The sequence below is a fragment of the Dermacentor andersoni genome, chromosome 9, assembly GCF_023375885.2.
Source record: "Dermacentor andersoni chromosome 9, qqDerAnde1_hic_scaffold, whole genome shotgun sequence".
Lineage (NCBI taxonomy): Eukaryota > Metazoa > Arthropoda > Arachnida > Ixodida > Ixodidae > Dermacentor > Dermacentor andersoni.
This window is the reverse complement of record NC_092822.1, coordinates 115,659,157-115,677,183: the sequence shown is the minus strand read 5'-3', so window position 1 is coordinate 115,677,183 and position 18,027 is coordinate 115,659,157. Positions and strand designations below refer to the sequence as shown.

The 18,027-nt window shown below is 47.3% G+C and overlaps 1 protein-coding gene across 1 annotated transcript in view; it reads left to right on the top strand.

Annotated features, from left to right (window-relative positions):
• LOC126529620 (uncharacterized) overlaps positions 1-18,027 on the top strand; it is a 190,136-nt gene that overhangs the window by 4,795 nt on the left and 167,314 nt on the right. The window contains exon 2 of the mRNA XM_050177139.2: positions 7,476-7,666. Within this exon, the coding sequence (XP_050033096.1) occupies positions 7,476-7,666 (191 nt within the window). The remainder of the gene's footprint in view (positions 1-7,475; positions 7,667-18,027) is intronic.

Here is an 18,027-nt window from a genome sequence, read left to right as displayed (position 1 = left end):
AATATGAGGCACTTCACTTAAATTGTGGTGCTGATGATTTACTGTAGCTGTACCCTACGTTGTCTACAGAATTTGTCCAAACCGTTTCAGGGACCCATTTTACTTAATTTTATTTTTGATACCCTCAATCGCCGAAGCATTGTGGGGGGGATTGGTTGGCAATATATAAACAAAGGAAAGAACAGAATTAAACATGCAGCCTTATACAGTATTAGCAACAACTTGTAAATGTGAAATAAAATATAACAGAATGAAACTAAAACAAAAATAACTGATTTGAAAAAAAAAAGACAGCATTTTATACAATATTAGCGGCAAAATGTAAACATAAAAAATATTGAAATGGAATAAAAAAGAAAAGTGAAAGAATCCCAGAAGAAACTTCGGGCATTGCGGCACATGTAAAAAGAAAAAAGAAAGTGGTAGGGAGGAGATATACATGAGATGATTAAGCAGGGTTATCACAATGTAGGTGTGCAGATAAAAAATGTTTATAACTTATCCGTAGAACACCATGCATTTTGAACCTCAATATAACGAAGTGTGTTTATACATGGTTTCAGTATAACAAAATTTATCTGAAGCCACGAAAAAATCCTGAGGAAATAAATGTAAACTGCCGCAATTACATGCGGCTGCTTGGAGACGCGTATCTCAAATCACACACCACATGATGTAGAGAGTATCACAGCTTGTCACCTATTTGCCGTCGGCATGAAGTCGTCGACGGGGTATACAAGCCGGTTGGTTGTTTTGTACTCAAGCGAACATAGCGAAGGAGTCATAGTCGGGAGGACAGAAAAAAAAAATTATCAACTGACAATGACACAAACATTAAAAGAAACACAAGAACACTAGCACTCATGCACTTAATCTAGATCAATGATGAATACAAGAGAAATACAACAAATAGTTAACAGTAATTATAGAAATTAACAGTACACAAAACACACTTAATGGTGGTCAACTAAACAGAGTTCAAAAGAAAGCAAATGATGACATACGCATGGCCGGGCAGCTGCAGTAAGTCCATAAAGCATGGAGTCAACGGCAGAGCTTCCCTAAAGAACGCTGGCAAGCCGATCTCGTTGCGGTGGATGCGATCGCTGGGCTGGGTTTCCCGGGAGTCTAGGTCTGACGTGTTCCCTCGAGCAGGTTGAGCTAACTTTAGGGGTACTACCGTGAGCTTCGTTGCAGACGTTTGTTTGTCGTCTCTCACGCAAACTAGTAACTCGCAGTTCAGACGCAGCTAGGCGGCCCAGGTGATACTGGACGGCACTAGCTCCTTGACACTTTTCAGCAGGTTGTAGGTTCAGCTTCTAGACTGCTTAGCTCGGTCTAATACCTGCATTTAAATAACTTCTTATTTCCCTAGTTCCCTGTGTTTGGGAATGGCAGATATTGGTGGTGATCCAATCAAGTTCACCCAATTGGATCCCGGCTCTTTTCAAAGTGTTGGCCGCGCCTCTTTTAATTAGGGGCCAGGGAACGGGTGATTACCTCCTGCATTTAGAAGTCGTGCACTCGTATTGCACCACACACGCACACCTTTGAGTTCGTGGTGGGCCTGTATTGTTCGTTCACAAACACAGGAGAAACGACAGCGACTGGCCATACGGCGCTGTCGGCACACATACACTGTCAGAAATTCATGGACACGGAATTGCACAGAGGCATCACATACACTGTCAGCACTTTGTGTACACAGGATTGCACAGACACAGCACATATTTCGGAGTATTCGCACCCCCGTCTTTTTAGTAAGCTTCTCAATGTTCGGGACAGAGAATATACAGAGGTTCCTACAAAAAGCTGTTGGGGCGTCATGGTCGCGCCGATGACAAAAGGCAATAATCTCTAAACCTGCCTTTGACTTCTTTCGTCCGCTTGCCCGAGTGGCCGGCAATAACCGTTTGCTCGTCAGTCCCTGTTTCCACGACCTTTCAGCGCCTGTTGATCGGTGCTTCGCCGAATCGAATAATGCCGCACTGGGACACAGAGCAACCGCCAAAGCGGGGCAGCGTAGTAGAAGGACCTTCTTGCTATCGTGTTCCATAGAAAATACATATGCAATAAGGCCCTATCACACACTCTTTGCTGTGGTTGTGAGCGAAAGTATGGGAGGGTGAGCCGAGAACACTAGTGGCGTAATACGTGCTGTCTTCTCGCACGAGCAAAGGGCTGGGGTGGGAGTGGGTGGCAGGTGACCACACGTCTCCTCCTCTAGCCCAGCTGTGGCTGTACATGGCTGTCAGTGTTGCCTAACGAAAACGCAGCTCACATGCTTTATCTTGGAGGTAAGCTGTGGCAGGGGCTATAGCTTTGGCGAGCCAAGATGGCTGTGGCTTCACGTGCGCTGTCTTTCTGGATGCTGTCTAGATGTAATCTCGAGTTCTGGAGATGCACTAAAGTGAGAGGCAGATGCAGTATCCACATCCCTTCTTCCTGCGCTTTTTATGACGGCATCGTCCCCTTGCAGGCGATCATATATCAGCTGTGGGTATGGAGTAGACACATTGCAGGCTTCGCTTTGTACCGCCGATGTGAAGATATACGCAACATGAAACCGCATCTTGTGCAGCCGACTCAAATTGAGCAAAGTGAACATCTTTTTCTCATTCAAGTTCATCTTTTTTCTGATTGCCAAATAGTTCAGAACCTCTTGCGGACTTTATTGTGTAGGAAAAATCTGTCGACAGCTGTACTTAATTGCATAAAGGTCGAATTTCAATATAAGGAAGTGCAGATTTTACTGACTTTGTTATACAGTAGAACCTCGTTGATACGTTCCCGTTACGTGCATTTTCCCGGAACCAACGTTTGCAACTGAGAACATTAAAAATGACCCAATAGAGTTACTCTGTTTTGACCAGTTCATACGTTCCCAGAAGACACGATTGTTTCCGGAAAACACGATTTTTCGGCAGCAACGTTTAGTACATCGCGAAACTGCGATCGTATAATATGTTTCCGGCCACTAGATACCATGGAAATAAGAAAATCCCCGAGGCGCGCACGATCGAGAGCCGTATATAGCTGCCTGCTCCGGCGGAATATGCCGGCACGCACTCAGTTTCTCGCTTCGGCACCAACAAATATCCGGGCTCGTCGCACGCGTCATTTACTGCTGTCACCACCAATCATATGCCTGTTCGCCTGTTTCACAGCGTGTGGGGCTGTCAGAAGCGTAGCGCAAGCTTTTAATAGGCGATAACTGAAACGGGACTCTGTTCCTTGCAGCAGACTGCGATCGTATACGTCTTCCGGCCACTAGATCCCACGTGAACAAGGCACAAGGCGCACACAGTCTCATATTCCGGTGCCAGCAAATCTCCGTCCGGGTCGTACTCGCACGCTGTATTCACAGCTATCACTGCCAAATCTATTGCGATAAGCATCTCCACCCATTTGTTTTACAGCGCTTGGTGCATAGTGCCATTGGACGCGTACTGCATGCTTTTAGTAGGCGGTGATCCAAGCTCGTCGCCATTCCCTGCTGCAGGTGGCGCGGTGTGGGCATCACGTTTCGCTTTGGTGGCATCCGGCGTCGCGAACCAGCTTTTGTTTCGGTTTCTCGTCGCCCTCTTAAAACACCTAAATGTGTCACGGGCCGTCGGAGTACCACCGGTTCGACATGTGTCAGCGGCTCGTGCCGCAATGATCCATGCAATGCTTCACATTACGTAGATGTCAACAATAGCTGAATCTGTCAAATTTTTTAGTTACATCAGGTCGTACGTTTTCCCGGTTGCTAAGTATTTCACGTCTTTTTGCAAAACGTGTGAGTGAGGTTCTACTGTATTGAGGTTTAAAGGGACAGACAACCCACTCAGTACATGAATCAAGGTAACTTCGCTGATGGAATGATTCCCTATCGAAGTGGCTAAAATGAGCCATGTTTTTCTCATTAAGCATGGATTTATATTTTTAATTCATCATTAAAAGTCACGAAAAATCTTTTGGCGCCATGAAGAAACATGAAGCTGCATAAGAGGTCCACGACGTGATTTACTGGCGTGTGTGGTTCCTGGTCTTTTTGTTAGTTTCAAATGCAGTATGCTTTTTATTATTATAAGTTTTTCCTGACTTACAATGTGCAGATAAGCCTTCGTTTGTAGTGAGCAGAAAAGTAGTGTTGCCTTCGTTTTCGGTCAGTTGGCTTGGCTCATCTATTGACAGAACAATGACAGTGGGGGCCAGCCACCCATGACGTAAACGTGTACTTCAGGAAAAATGCGGTACAAATACAAGAGATGTCTGTACACCAACGCAAACTTATTTCGCCTGCTTCTTACTTTCAAATGTGGTTGAAAAAGTCAAAATGTAGATGGTTAACCACACTTACCCTCACTCCTGTGAAAGCAAAACGTTGGGCAGCTTTCACAATTTGTGAGGCGGGCTATTGACATCACTCTCATTTCCCAGTGTTGCGGAGGAAGGACTCTTACTTGTTAGAGGCTGCTCAGATCGAAAAATTCTGCTTACTAAATATCTACGCGCTTATGGAAGTAATCGCTGCAGATGTAAACACTACCAAGGGTGAGCTTTGCATTGCGCTATAAAAAACTAGGTCCTTAAAGGGACTGGTAACTGACCAAATTGTGTTGTGAGACGTTGATGGAAACGAAATGACCATGATTTATAGCTATAGAATCCAGCATGCTGTTATCGATTTAAGTAAGCATTATAATTTCAAATTGGCAAATAAAGTCTCAAAAACTGGTAAGTGGCAAAACCTGGCGGTGAAATCTTGGTACTTCGGATGTATTCTATGAGATTACTGTACGTAAGTTGACTGTTCTTAAGTACATCATAATTGTTGCTTAAGATTGCTGTTGGTATATTATTAGACACTCGCGCATTATTCTGTGCTTCGGAAATAAAAAAATGCACGCATGGCTACGCCAACACGCTGAACTCCGTATCACATATGTAAAGGCATTGTTTTGTTTTCAATCCAATTGGTTTCGTTCTGACTGGTTAAATACCAAAGCAGTTCGGCAGAAAACCTCAGAAACACATAGCTATTATTGCAGAAATCATTTAACAGTTCGAAAAACTATAATCACAGGAACACCGACTTGATAAACAAAATTACACTTTGTTACGGCACGGCCACACTTGTCATCTGCCTCCCACTAATGCCGGCATATAATCGCTATTGCACTCACCCATCACTGTTTCCAACATGCTTCTAGTGTACGATTACATCCTCACTGCAGATAGAAAAATTCTGATAAAAAAATGTTCCATGGCGTTTCCCGTGTTAGCACTTCATGATTAAACACTCTGACCGGTAAGCTTTCCAGTGCAGTAAAAAAAAAAAAAAAATGAGTACCAGGAAAATTGATTCTCAGTCCCTTTAAAAATCATCTGTCACTCCCTTTAGCTGTATATTGAATAATTTTTACTGCACAATCCTGTTCGTTATAAGCAGGTTTGACTGTACTTCTACGATATGTGCCTCTAAATGAGTTATTGCAGGTGAAGTGCATTAGAGAGGAGGGGCAGGAGGAGGCGTGTTTAGGTGCCTGCTTGCAGCTCCATCATGTGGCCACGCAGGAGGTCCTTTATTGTTTTTGATTTATATCAAGCAATTCAAGAAAATTATCGGTGCCTATATAAGGCACAATATATTCGCAACAGGTACTTTTCTCTATTTTTCAGTTTAGAGATGTGGCATCCACCTTTATGAATGGAATAAAAGTAATAAGAAATATTAATAAAAAATTTTTGTATAGTATGCAGGTATTTCCAAAAGTGCCGATGATGCATGAAATGCATACTTAAAAAATGAATTTTTTGACAGGCAGGACGAATTGGGACCTGAAGGCTTTTTGGTGGTCCTCATAACAAGGTGAACAGGGCAGAGGCAGGGACAAGAACAGAAGATGTAACACAGACACAACACACGTGCATCATCATCATCACCATCATCATCATCTTCTTCTTCTTCTTTTTTGTCCTCTCGTCTGCACTGTTCACTCTGTTCACAAACCAACTATTTCAAACTGGTCTTCATGGTGAGAGGAAGAAGTGGATGGAGTAGAAGCAGCATGTGATGTACGTAGCAGGCAGACTGTTAGAATATTTTAGGATAACACCGCAGATGCCAAGCAGAGGATAGTGTAGGTGTCAGCACTAGAGCGTTAGGTAAAGTTATAAGTCATGGGAAGCTAGCCTGTATGCAATGAGTGCATTTGGTACAAAGTGGGAGTAATTGACGAGCCTTGGGAGCAATGCTCGACTTAGTGGACTCGATTTACAAAGCTGTCCTGGTGCACTGCAGCTTGGATAAACACAATGAATCAAAGCAAAAACAAAGCTGGGTGAGTTAGTAGGTTCGAAGCAGCATGCTTTACCATTTGGAATGCCACTGGAGTATGTTGGCATATCTACACACTCGAATATACATCTGCATTTCTCATTTTAAACCTGCCTTGTGACAGATCTGGCTCTAGCTATCTTTGCAGTGGGGTTTATATATGGTCCCATGCTTCATTCCTTGTTCGAGGATTTCCACATGCTTAACTGAAACGGTGACACCTGTCAAATTGAGCACTGCTGCTCGCTGGCCTTGGTGCTTTGTCTCTAGAGGGTAAGCGATGCTAGGTGTTACTCCTAAGAAATTCCAACTTAGAATGGCTTGTCCGGGACTACTCGCTGTAGACGTGAGCGGTCGAGGACAACATGTTTGATTTCAAGAAAAAGAACAGCTAATGTGTTTTGGCTGTGGACTGTCAAGAAGGGCATGTTGCTTGACCAGTTCATCTGTGATGGTGAATAGCTAGAGCAGCCCATGACAGGCTGTATGCAAAATTTTTCACAGGAATAATCTATGAGATTCTATTGATGTACAGCAAGAGCTTTCGTATAGCAAATGGGACACTGCATCAGCGATCGAGAGATATGTTGAGAATAAGTTAGGACAGTGCGCACTGCAACACACATGTTTCTGCATGTTGATGTGAGCCGCATTTCTGGACGATACAGATATTGGAAGCAGCAAAACTAGGGTATAGCAAGTGCAATTTTTGAAACGTCCATTCAACATAGACAGTGCCAGTACATTAATGCCACTATGAGAGGAAATGCAGTATATTGTTTGTGCTTAAATGATAATTATTGAATGATTTGCACAGTAGATTTTAGCACTTTTGTGCTAAAATATACGTGTCTACTGGGCTGCAAGATATTCCTTGCCACTTGCTAGGCTCTGCAACTCTGGTTTCCAATTGTGGTGGCCACATTCTGATAGGAGGGGAATGCAAGAATGCCCGTGTACTGCACTTTGGGTACACATTAATTGAAAGCATTCCAGGTAATGAAAATTACTCAAGAACACTCCATACAATGATTGCCATAGCCTCTGTGTTGCTTCAGGATGTTAAAGCTCCGTCAATCGAGCAGCATTGTCAAAATTTGCTCATTTAATTATCTTTTTTGACGATAATGATTGCGTGACTGCATTGCAGGGCATGTGGTCCTGTACCTGCGGCACTTACATGACCCCCGGCCTCGCTTCTGGAGCCTGCCGTGGTCAACACCACGAAGGCCGCATCCGTTTGGTGATGTGGTGGCGCTGTGCATGGACCCTTTGGGCACCAAGGTTGTTCTCGCCACTGCTGGTAGCGCACTGCTTGTCTGGAACATCGTGCCCTTCCTGGTGAGCTGTGGAGATTAGCTACATATTCAAGGGACACTACAGAGGACTACAATTAAACATAAATATAACAACTATGAATATAAGAAATTATTGAATACAATGAAATATATGCAGGACCGTCAGCCACGCTTTATTACAATGAGTAGTCTACTGCTTCAATGCAACCAAAACTACAGGACACGAGACTATGTCAATTGTAACGAAACAAATATTTCTTTGCTTGCAGCTTGAAAATACGTGCTGCAGGTCAATTCTGTGGATGCTCACAAGGTGGAGGGAGGTTAATAAAAGGGAATATTGTCATCCACCTCCTGACTGTACCACGAAGCTACAAAGGAAATCCAAAACTGGTTTCTTATGTAGGAAGCATTGCAGCTGAAGAAAAATATGTCCCTGTCCAGGGACAGAATTCAGGACTAATGCCTTTCCACGAGCTAACCAGAAGGCTAGCAGATTGTGGAGCAAGGCCAAATTAATCGACAACACATACCAGGGGGACACCGAATAGGGCTAGTAAATCCTTCAGAAGCCCCTATAGTGGAGAAAGGAAAATTGTCATCCACCTGACTAACACAAAGCTATAAAGGAAACCCAGTACATCAATTCCCAAAAGCACATGCACATTCAGTGCAATGTTGGAACCTAAATGACACGAAGCTTGTTTGAGTGAGCGAGGTAGCCGTAGTAGTGGATGGCACAAGCACAGCCTTGTTGCCTGTAGTTTATTTATTTATTCATTCATTGCAGTACCCTCAGGGCCCGAAGGACATTGCAGAGGGAGGTGGGCACATTGTGGTTGTACAATCACAGTAATGTAAACAATGACACTATTACCTACGAAAGCAAAATAAAAAAAAATGATAATTAACAGTGTGCTTATTCGAATAGGTAGTCATTAACAGAGGCCTTGAATGACAATGCTTTAAGTAACATTATTGTACGTGCCGATGGGAAAAATGAGAACAAGGTAAAAGCAGGAGCCAGCGTTGTGACAAGTGGACTTGCCTTTTTCAAGGCGACATATTTCAAACCATATGTCGTCGTAAAAAAGACAAGTCCCCTTGTCGAAACGTTGGCTCCCACTTTTACCTTGTTCTCGTTTTGCCCACCGTCTTGAATTTTGATCTCCCGCCTTCCGTATGTTTTCCCATTATTGTACGTGTCAAATACATAACTTGTTAATGAATAGCAGCGCAGGTTAGTCGGAGGAGGGGTCAATAATGGCAGCTTTGAATGACAGTGCATCTCAATGCTTGCAGTGGCACTAGGATGGTGGTTCCATTCTGAGCTAGTCTTGGGTATAAATTAATCATGGAATAGATTATTACTGCAAAAAGGAATGGCGGTGAGGTGCGACAGAAAAGTAGAGGAATACATTTCAATGTTTTTCTGAAGCTTGGAGTTGATGTTATCAACATCACAGCTAAATGAAAATTTCAATGTGCAATGTAACTTGGCAGTTGCTTGAAAAATCAATAATAAACATTATCCACGGGAAAAAATTCACAATGGTGAAGTTGTTAGCTGTCTGTTTTGTGAGGATGATGTGATGTATGACTGTCACAGTGTAGGTATGTCCACTGCTGCAAGTTCTGGAACTTGTAAGTGAGAACCAACTTCAGACAAAACAATGAAGTGTACACGCTCTGTCACAAACACACACACATACACACACACTTTATAAGACCTTGAGAACACTGCACAATAACTAAATAGGAACTAGACGCACTAAATATAAAGTCACAAATAAGTCCCCAAACTAAGTAAGTCAAATAACAGTTCACATAGAGATGGAGTGTCGGAGCATATCAGAGGCTGGAATGATGCAGGTGGCGAGCATCTGCTCTGACTAGGGCCATCCACGGATGACAGGCAGCCAGAAGACGTGGCAGGACTAGGTAGAAGCTTAGGCCAGGAAGGTAGGCCACCCCTCAGACATACATAAGCTACAGGAGGGGAGTTGTAAGCTCATGAGAAGCGTAGGCGAGAGTCCTGACCTATCGTCTGACAAGATACTTCTTCTGCCAGTGGTACCTTCTTCTTTTCACCTCTTCTCTCACAGTGGTTGCACATTCCTCGCTCATGCCACAAGGCTCTGCATTTCTATGGGGCCAAAATGCAAAAATGTTTATGTGCTTAGATTTAGGTGTACGTTAAAGAACTCCGAGTGGTCAAATTTAATTGAGTCCCCCACTACGGTGTGGCTCATAATCGTATCATGGTTTTGGCAAGCAACACCCCAGAATTTTTAACAAATGGCTTGCATCCCTGTGTTTTTGGTGTAGATGCCTCTGAAAAAGGGGCTATGAAGCATGGCAGCAGCTATGGCTATTCTGCTTCTAAGGATGGGGTCACATAATAAATTCCCGTCTGTGGCACTCGAATACCACAGGGATGGAATGGTTTTAATTTTAATGCTCTAACGAGAAGAACAGGCAGTCCTGTAGCACCCTCCCTTGGGTGGCACCTAGAACCTGGTTAGCACATGCCTGCATGAGAAGAAAATAAAGACAGTGCCCGGCTGTGGCACGTGAAGCCACAGGTCGCAGTTCTGTTCCCGCATCGATTCAAGTCAGCTGTCTCTTTCCTTCACGCCTGAGGCATAAGCCTACAAGGGGTGACCTAGGACGAACACAATGACTGATCTACCCGGACCCTCCACAGAACAGGACTCACGTCCTGCGGACTTCTCGTCACTGTGGCTTCGCCTCCCACCCAGAACTGGCAAGTTTGGTTTCGCCAGATCGAGGCACAATTCTGCCTCTACCACATCACGACGAGCTACTACCACGTCACCTCATTCCTTCCTCCTGAGGTTGCCAGCGACCTCTCAGACGTTCTGTCCGCCCCCACGGGCGCTACACCATATCAGCACCTCAAGATCAAGGTGCTGGAGAGATTCATGCCTTCCGAACGCACCTGCCTCCAGCAGCTCCTTACCAAGGAGGGCCTTGGTGACCGGTGCCCCTCCCAACTGCTGCACCAGATGTGACAGCTTCTCGTGGAGAGCGACGTCCCCACCCACTTGGTGTTGCTTCAAGAGCTTGTCCTCTGATGCCTTTCCCAGCCCAACCGCCTCGTCCTCACAGAGGCTAGCGATGTCACCCTTGACTGCCTGGCGGAGCTTGCCGATCAGGTTCATGAGCCGACCTCCCCGTCCGTCACTGCTGTCTTACCGCCTACAGACCCAGCGATTTCGCGCCTACAGACCCGCATCGATGAGCTCACTACCTCGATCGCCAAACTCAGCAACCCACCCCAGGGGACCGTTCGCCTCGCCTCGGTCATCGCACTCTTTCGCGTACACATCAAGCTCGGAGTCCCAGCCCTCTGCCCCTCTGCTGGTACCACCGGCGTTTCCGACACCAAGCCACGCACACCTCCCTGTTCGTGGCCGGGAAATGCCCACCGAGGTCACTGACAGCAGCTTGTGGTCTAGCTTGTCCTCCCAGCCGCCTTTTTATGGCAACCAACAAGTTCTCCAGGGCCTGGTTCCTTATAGACACGGGCGTGAAAGTCGGTGTGGTTCCCCTGACTAAGACTGATCGTTCCAGGTTGTCAGGGCGGTTGCTTCATGCTGCCAACGCCTCGTCTATAGCGATGTACAGACTCTACCACGCCTGCTGCAGGGAAAAGGGCGTCCCGCCTCCGGTTATGCCAAGCCCCAGGTCCGGGAATTGTAGACGCTTGTCCTTCTCTTTTGCGCGTTGCTGGTTCGCGGAAGTTCCCCCGTAGGGCTTGACAGTTCGAGGAAAGTGTCCCTCTAACGTCGCACACCCACAAAAGGGCCTGTAAACACTGCGGGGCTTCCGCCAGATTGGCATACACTTGAGACAACCATGGAGAATTAGAAAGTGACACTACTTCGTTTCGATGAGGCATGGTGGGCGAGAGTTCTTTCTACACGGGGTGATAGACTCCAACCGTAACAGCATATCCGGCGGGGAAGGAAGATCCCGACGCGTAGGGGCCAGCAGCCGCAGTGCGAAGCATCGGCGTTTCAGTGGCAGAATTCCCCTCAGAAGTGACGAACCCTTGGTTCGTAGCTGGTAGATTCCTGGGAGTTGTTCATCAGTCCTCGTGGCGCTCTTGTTACTTTTCTCCCTGGTCCGGTCCGATGAAACTGAACTTGCAAACAGCTCTCGCCACTTATCGTCTCCTGCGTCGGCAAGCAATCACCCCAGAACAGTGCCGGACCCACAACCACAAAGCACCAGGCCACCCTCCCCCAAGACACACCCGGCTTTAAAAAAAAAAAGAAAACCCGCTACACCTTTCCCATTCCCTAAGCGCGTCCTCCCCCCCTGAACACTAAAAACAGCCATTTCTTGAAAGCGTTAAGACGTGGTTATTAAAATCGGCTAACAATCGGCTTCACTTTGGAACAACATATGAATTCGGAAAACGTATGAACGAACGAAAAAATGCCACGGAAACCCGGATAAGCATGAGGCTTTCGTTACTCTAGGGGCAACGACTCAAACCATCGGCATTGCCGTTAATCTCACCCTTCTTGTAGCGAATATCGAAGGTGTACTGTTGAAGAGCCAAGCTCCAGCGCAAAAGACAACCATTTTTCGTAGACATGGACTGCAGCCATGTGAGGGGACAGTGGTCAGTCTCTATGGTGAAACCTTGAACCGGTGATATAGCAAGCTAGCTTCTGCACCGCCCATACTACACAGGCGCATTCCTTTTCTGATGCACTGTGTGCTTCCTCACGAACTGAAAGCTTTCTACTGGCGTACAGTACAGGGTGTTCGTTCTCGTCATCTCTCTTTTGACAGAGCACCATCCCCATACCCCTGTCGCTGGCATCACACTGAAGAATGAATGGCTTAGAGTAGTCGGGCGCATTCAACACTGGCTGATTCGTTAGTGCGTTCTTCAGCATACTAAAAGCCTTTTCTTTTGCGTCATCCCACTTTACCGTTTGTGGTTCTGTTTTTCTGAGAGCATCCGTTAAAGGACTCGCAATCTCGAAATACCGCGGGATATATCTTTCCTAATAACCTGCCAAGCCAAGGAATGATCTGATGTCCCGCTTGGTGCGTGGTTGCGGGAAGTTGTCTTATGGCGGTCAGTTTAACCTCGGAAGGCCGACGATGACCTTGCCCTATTACATGACCTAGATAAGCTACCTCCACGTGCCCTAATTGGCATTTGGGAGCCTTAACAGTTAAGTTGGCCTCTCGTAGACGACACGGCACGGTTCGCAGGTGTTGCATATGGTCGGCCCATGATGAAGAAAAAATTGCTATGTCATCGAGATACGGAAGTGCAAAGTCCTCCATTCCTCGTAGCACCATGTCCATAAGGCTAGAGAAGCAATATGGCGCATTCTTCAATCCAAAGCTCAGGACTTTCGGACGAAAGGTTCCCATCAGGGAAATAAACACCGCAAGCCTGCTTGCCCTCTCGGTCAATGGAACCTGCCAATACCCTCTAACTAAATCGAGCGTAGAAATGAAATTGGCACTGCTCACTTTCTCAAGCCTTTCCTCTATATGCGGTATTGGATAAGTCTGGTCCTTCGTGATTAAATTGAGCCTGTGGTAGTCGATACATGGTCGCGGCTCCTTTCTGGGGACCTCAACTAAGATAAGAGGCAAGGTATAAATCACTCTCTCCTGGCTAGATTACACCTAGCTCTAACATCTTGTTTATTTCAGCGGTCATGACTTCACGTTGACGAGGCGAAACGCAATAAGCTTTCGAACGGACTGGGTTCGACGAGGTCAACTCAATATCGTGAACGATCGCAGTGGTCCTGCCCGGTGTGTCTGAAAATACGTCTTTAAATTCAAACATGAGTTCCCTCAGTTCGGCCCTTTGATTGGGATTCAACTCCGGCTGTTCTACTAACTTGTCAATGGTCTCGTGAATGTATTTTGCCTCCGTCACTGCTGTTAACTCTGGAAAGTCGACAGGCATCTCCTCATGTTGGTTATTCAACGAAGGTTTCAGGATCATTACCTTTTCCCCAACTTCAAGGCGTCGCGTGCGAGCCGTCCTGTCATAGTAACGCTCGGCATTGCTTTGTGCCTTACGCATTTCCTGCTCAGTGATCATTGTGGCAGGACTTACGTTCAATAACTTTCTGCATTCTGCCTCATGAGACATTTCAGGCTCCGCTGCTTTCCTGACCTTTTCCTTAGCTGGGGCACTTTTCGCATTATCCCCTATAGGGCTGTCCTGTTTGGTGCTGGTTGACGAATCCTCCGTCAAACCTGTTTCGTCCACCACTGGACACTCATACACTGCCTTGGCCGCGAGCTCTCTTGCCTTGGGACGAGTTAGGGCTTGCACTGTTCCCTCACTAAACCCGATTCCCTTACGTCGTAGCAAATCCTGTTAGAAAACAAATACGGATACTGCGGCGGGAGATGTGCCGAGACGGCAGCTTCAGTGTCCAGTACTCCAATAGGTCCTTCGATATGAATCTTGGCCACAGGGAGACAAACACTGGAGGCCTCTACGGCTTGCCTTATAGAAGCACATTCTCCCGTGAATTGGCCTTCCTCTACGTACGACGGATGCACCACGTCCATTGTGGCTGCCGAGTCGCGAAGCACTCTACACGGTTTGCCGTTTACCACGAGGTCTCGAATGTACAGTTCTAGCAAGCTCAGATTTTCCTCATTACTAGTTAGTGACATCAATACTAGTTTGGGATTTTTGCATCCCACGGAGATATGCCCCGTTTGCTGGCAGTTGTAGCAAACTATTGGTTTCTTGGCCTCGAAAGCCGTTTTCTTTTGCCTTTCTGCCCTCTGTTCGGGTGACTCCTTTTCTCCCTTGCTTTCCTCGTCACTAGTTTTCACCGAATCTGACCTTTCCATTGTTTTATACCGACTCTACTTTGACCATCGCTTTAGCTTGTCGGGTCTGTATTTATTCATCTCCTTAGGAGCTTCATTGCCTTCGTCCGCTCGGCGAGTTACGTACTCCTCAGCGAGATTGGCCGCTCTCGTAACAGTGTCTACGCCTGGCCTATCCTGAACCCAATACTTGATGTTTACTGGCAGCTGGCGGTAGAACTGTTCTAAAGCAACGCACTGCATTGTCTTTTCAGCGTCGCCGAGTGCACCCTCTTTTCTGAGCCATTCCTTCAGGTTTACCTCCAAGGTGTATGCAAAATATGAGTATGACTCATTTTTGGTTTTCTCGACTTCCCTGAATTTTCGCCTGAATGCTTCTGCTGATAATCTGTACTTTTTAAGCAGGTTCGCTTTGACTTCATCGAAGTCCTCTGCTTCTTCTTTCCCCATGCGGGCAATGATATCAGCTACCTCACGTGGCAGCAATGTAAGCAAGCGTTGCGGCCACGTGTTTCTCGCGAATTTTGCCTTCTCACACGTGCCCTCAAACTGTACCAGAAAAAGACCTATATCTCCTCCTTCGGCGTAGGGTGCCATCAAGTCTGTCATTCTGCGCTCGCTTTCACGTGCCTCTGGGCTAGGTCTTTCAGAATTTTGAGCTTTCAAGAGCTCAATCTCTAGGCGCTTCATTTCGAGGTCGCGCTCTTCTTTGGCCTCACGTGCTGCCCGCTTGCGCTCCTCTTTTTTCTCTAGGCTCTTACGCTCTTCTTCTTCCTCTTTCTCTAGGTGCTTACGCTGTTCCTCTGCAATGTTCTCTAGGCATTCCGTCAGTTCATCGTTGTCTGCCCCGATCGCTTCGATCGCCTCAATGATCTCCGGCTTTCTCTTTGATTCGGCAATTAGAAGGCCCAACTCTTTGGCCATGCTCAACAATTCCGGCTTCTTTAGTGCCTTCAAGTTCATGGCTGCCCTTAGTGCTGCTAACTCTTCACTCTATAACAACCTTGACGTACTCAAAACTTCCGTCAACGGTTAAAGAAAAATCACTGCTCTGTACTTTCCAAAAAATACGTAAGGCCAAGTGATATCTTAGTGAAGAAAAGCCGTGCACTCAACATATGCAGTCATGAATCAAGACACCTTCCTTCCGAACGTTGTTGTCAGGACGAAGAGGCTATGATCTCGTAGTTGTCGTCCAAGTCGGGGTCTCCAGGGTTCCGTATCCCAGTCGCTGCCAGTCAGTTTGTTGCGTATTTCAGGGTAGCGTATCGTACTGCTGCCGAGAAGTAGCGGCGCCTGCCTATCGAAGCTCGACTGACGTTACTTATTGGGTAGCGTGGCGTTGTCGGCGGGCTGCAGGCATCCGGTAGACCATGGCGACGAAGCAAGGGCGAGACGATTTTCTAGTGCGAAACTTGCATGGTTTATTCAAAGGTAGATGAAAGAAAATGAGAAGAGCATGAAGTGATCAAAAGTACGTTTCGGAGCCCCTTAAATAGGCTCTCTACAATCGTGGGTGGGATCTTGCTTCCGTCGGTGTCACATGACCGGCACAGAAAGAGGGCCCTTCCTCCTCTGGTTATAGCGAGCCTGCTGAAAGGAGGAAGTCCTCACGCCTCCTGGAATTGTAGACGCCTGTCCGTCTCTTCTGCGCTTTGCGGGTTCGTGGAAGTTCTCTTCTAGGTCCAATTCGAGGAAAGGGCCTCTCTAAACTTGCACACACACACACACACACACACATGCATGCACGCACGCACGCACGTGCGCGCGAGGCCTGTGCACTGCGGGGCTTCCGGCAAAGAGGCAGACACTCGGAACGGTCATGGCGAATTAGGCAGTCATGCTTCATTTCGACGAGGCCTGGTGGAAGAAGGTCGGGTGAGAGAAAGTTCTTTTGTGCACGATGTGCAGGACGCCAACCATCGCAGGAGAAGTCGCGCCTCATTTCGACAAAGATGGTGCAAATCTGGCGCCACCGTCTATGGGAGTTTCTTACGAGGGCACCGTGCCGTCATGGGAATGACGGTATATGTGTCTGCGAGGCTCGTGTTGGCTGGTGTTGTAAGAGGCTTCGTCTAAAACGTGGATATAGCTACACAAATAACGCATTCTCAAAGTAAAATCTTCATAAAATGTTTCCATTCACGCATATTACGTCTTTACTCACCTACAATGCATGACCAAGAGAAGAAAAACAAGAACAGACGACAAACTGTTTCAAAGTGAGCGCGAACCTTGTCGTCTGTGCTCCAACTTTAGCGGCCCGCTGATACTTTTTACGTAACATATAGTCGTACACGTAATAACAAATTCTCATAGTTAAACAAAACATGTTTTTGCGTAATAATAAAGCTAAAACAGCTTTTCACGTGCTGTTTCAGTAGAAAATGACTCATTGTGACTGATGGAACGGTGCTTGCCAAGCACGTCTTCAAGGTGTCCTGTCTCTCCGAGAACGATGCCAATCCGAAGTCACAATATACCGGCATTCCCATGCATACCACAGCACAGCAGCGCCAGATTTGCCTCTAGGTAATGTAGTGAGAAACTCTATGTCGTTCAGCACCACCACGCTGCGGATCATCCGTCTAACGGAGGGTGCCTCAAGCCCTCCCTTGTTCACGAACCCGGGTGGATCGTGACACTGGCGACGAGTACCCATGGATCGTTCCACGCCGCCGAAAGCCGCGAAATACCGCCCCCTGTTGCTGCCGCCATGCCGCTGTACGGAAGGCTCGAGCCGTTCGAGGGAGATGGGTCCACCTGGCAAATTTACGAGGAGCAAGTCCACATGTTCTTCCGGGCAAACGACACACCCGAGGCCAAACAGCGGGACATTTTCCTGGCCAGCTGCGGGACCCACGTCTTCAGCCTCTTGCTCGACCTTCTCAAGCCAGCCACACCACACATTAAGATGCTGGGTGAGCTGCTCGCCATATTGCGCTCGCATTTTAACCCAGCCCCGTCCACACTGATGGAGCGTTTCCTCTTCAACAACCGGAGCCGCCGGGAAGGAGAGACCCTTGGGCAGTTCGTGGCTGCGCTACGAGGGTTAGCGAGTGCCTGCGTTTTCGGGGACCAGCTGGACTCCGTGCTCCGAGACCGCTTCGCCTGCGGCATCAACAACCCCGCCATGCAGACGCGACTCCTGGAGCTTCCCGACCCCTCGCTGGACGACGCCGTGAAGGCAGCGCCGGCAATGGAAGCTGCTGCCAAGGACGCCGGCGAGATTTCCCGTGCGACTGGCTCACCATTGGCGGAAGCGGCGGTCAACGAGTTGGCAACAAAGGGCAGTACCTGCGGTCGCTGGGGTGGTGCCCACTCCCCCTCACAGTGCCAGTTCTCTCAAGCACAATGCTTTACGTGCGGGAAAACTGGGCACCTCGCACGTGTATGCCGAAGGGGGAGGACGAACAGCAAACAGCAGCAGCAGCCTGATTCAAGCCCACGTACCACACAAGCCTGCGGCCAGGGTAGCCGTCACAAGGGTATGCGGCGGGGACGTGTGGCAGCAGGCTCAAGTTCTTCCACGGCCAGGCC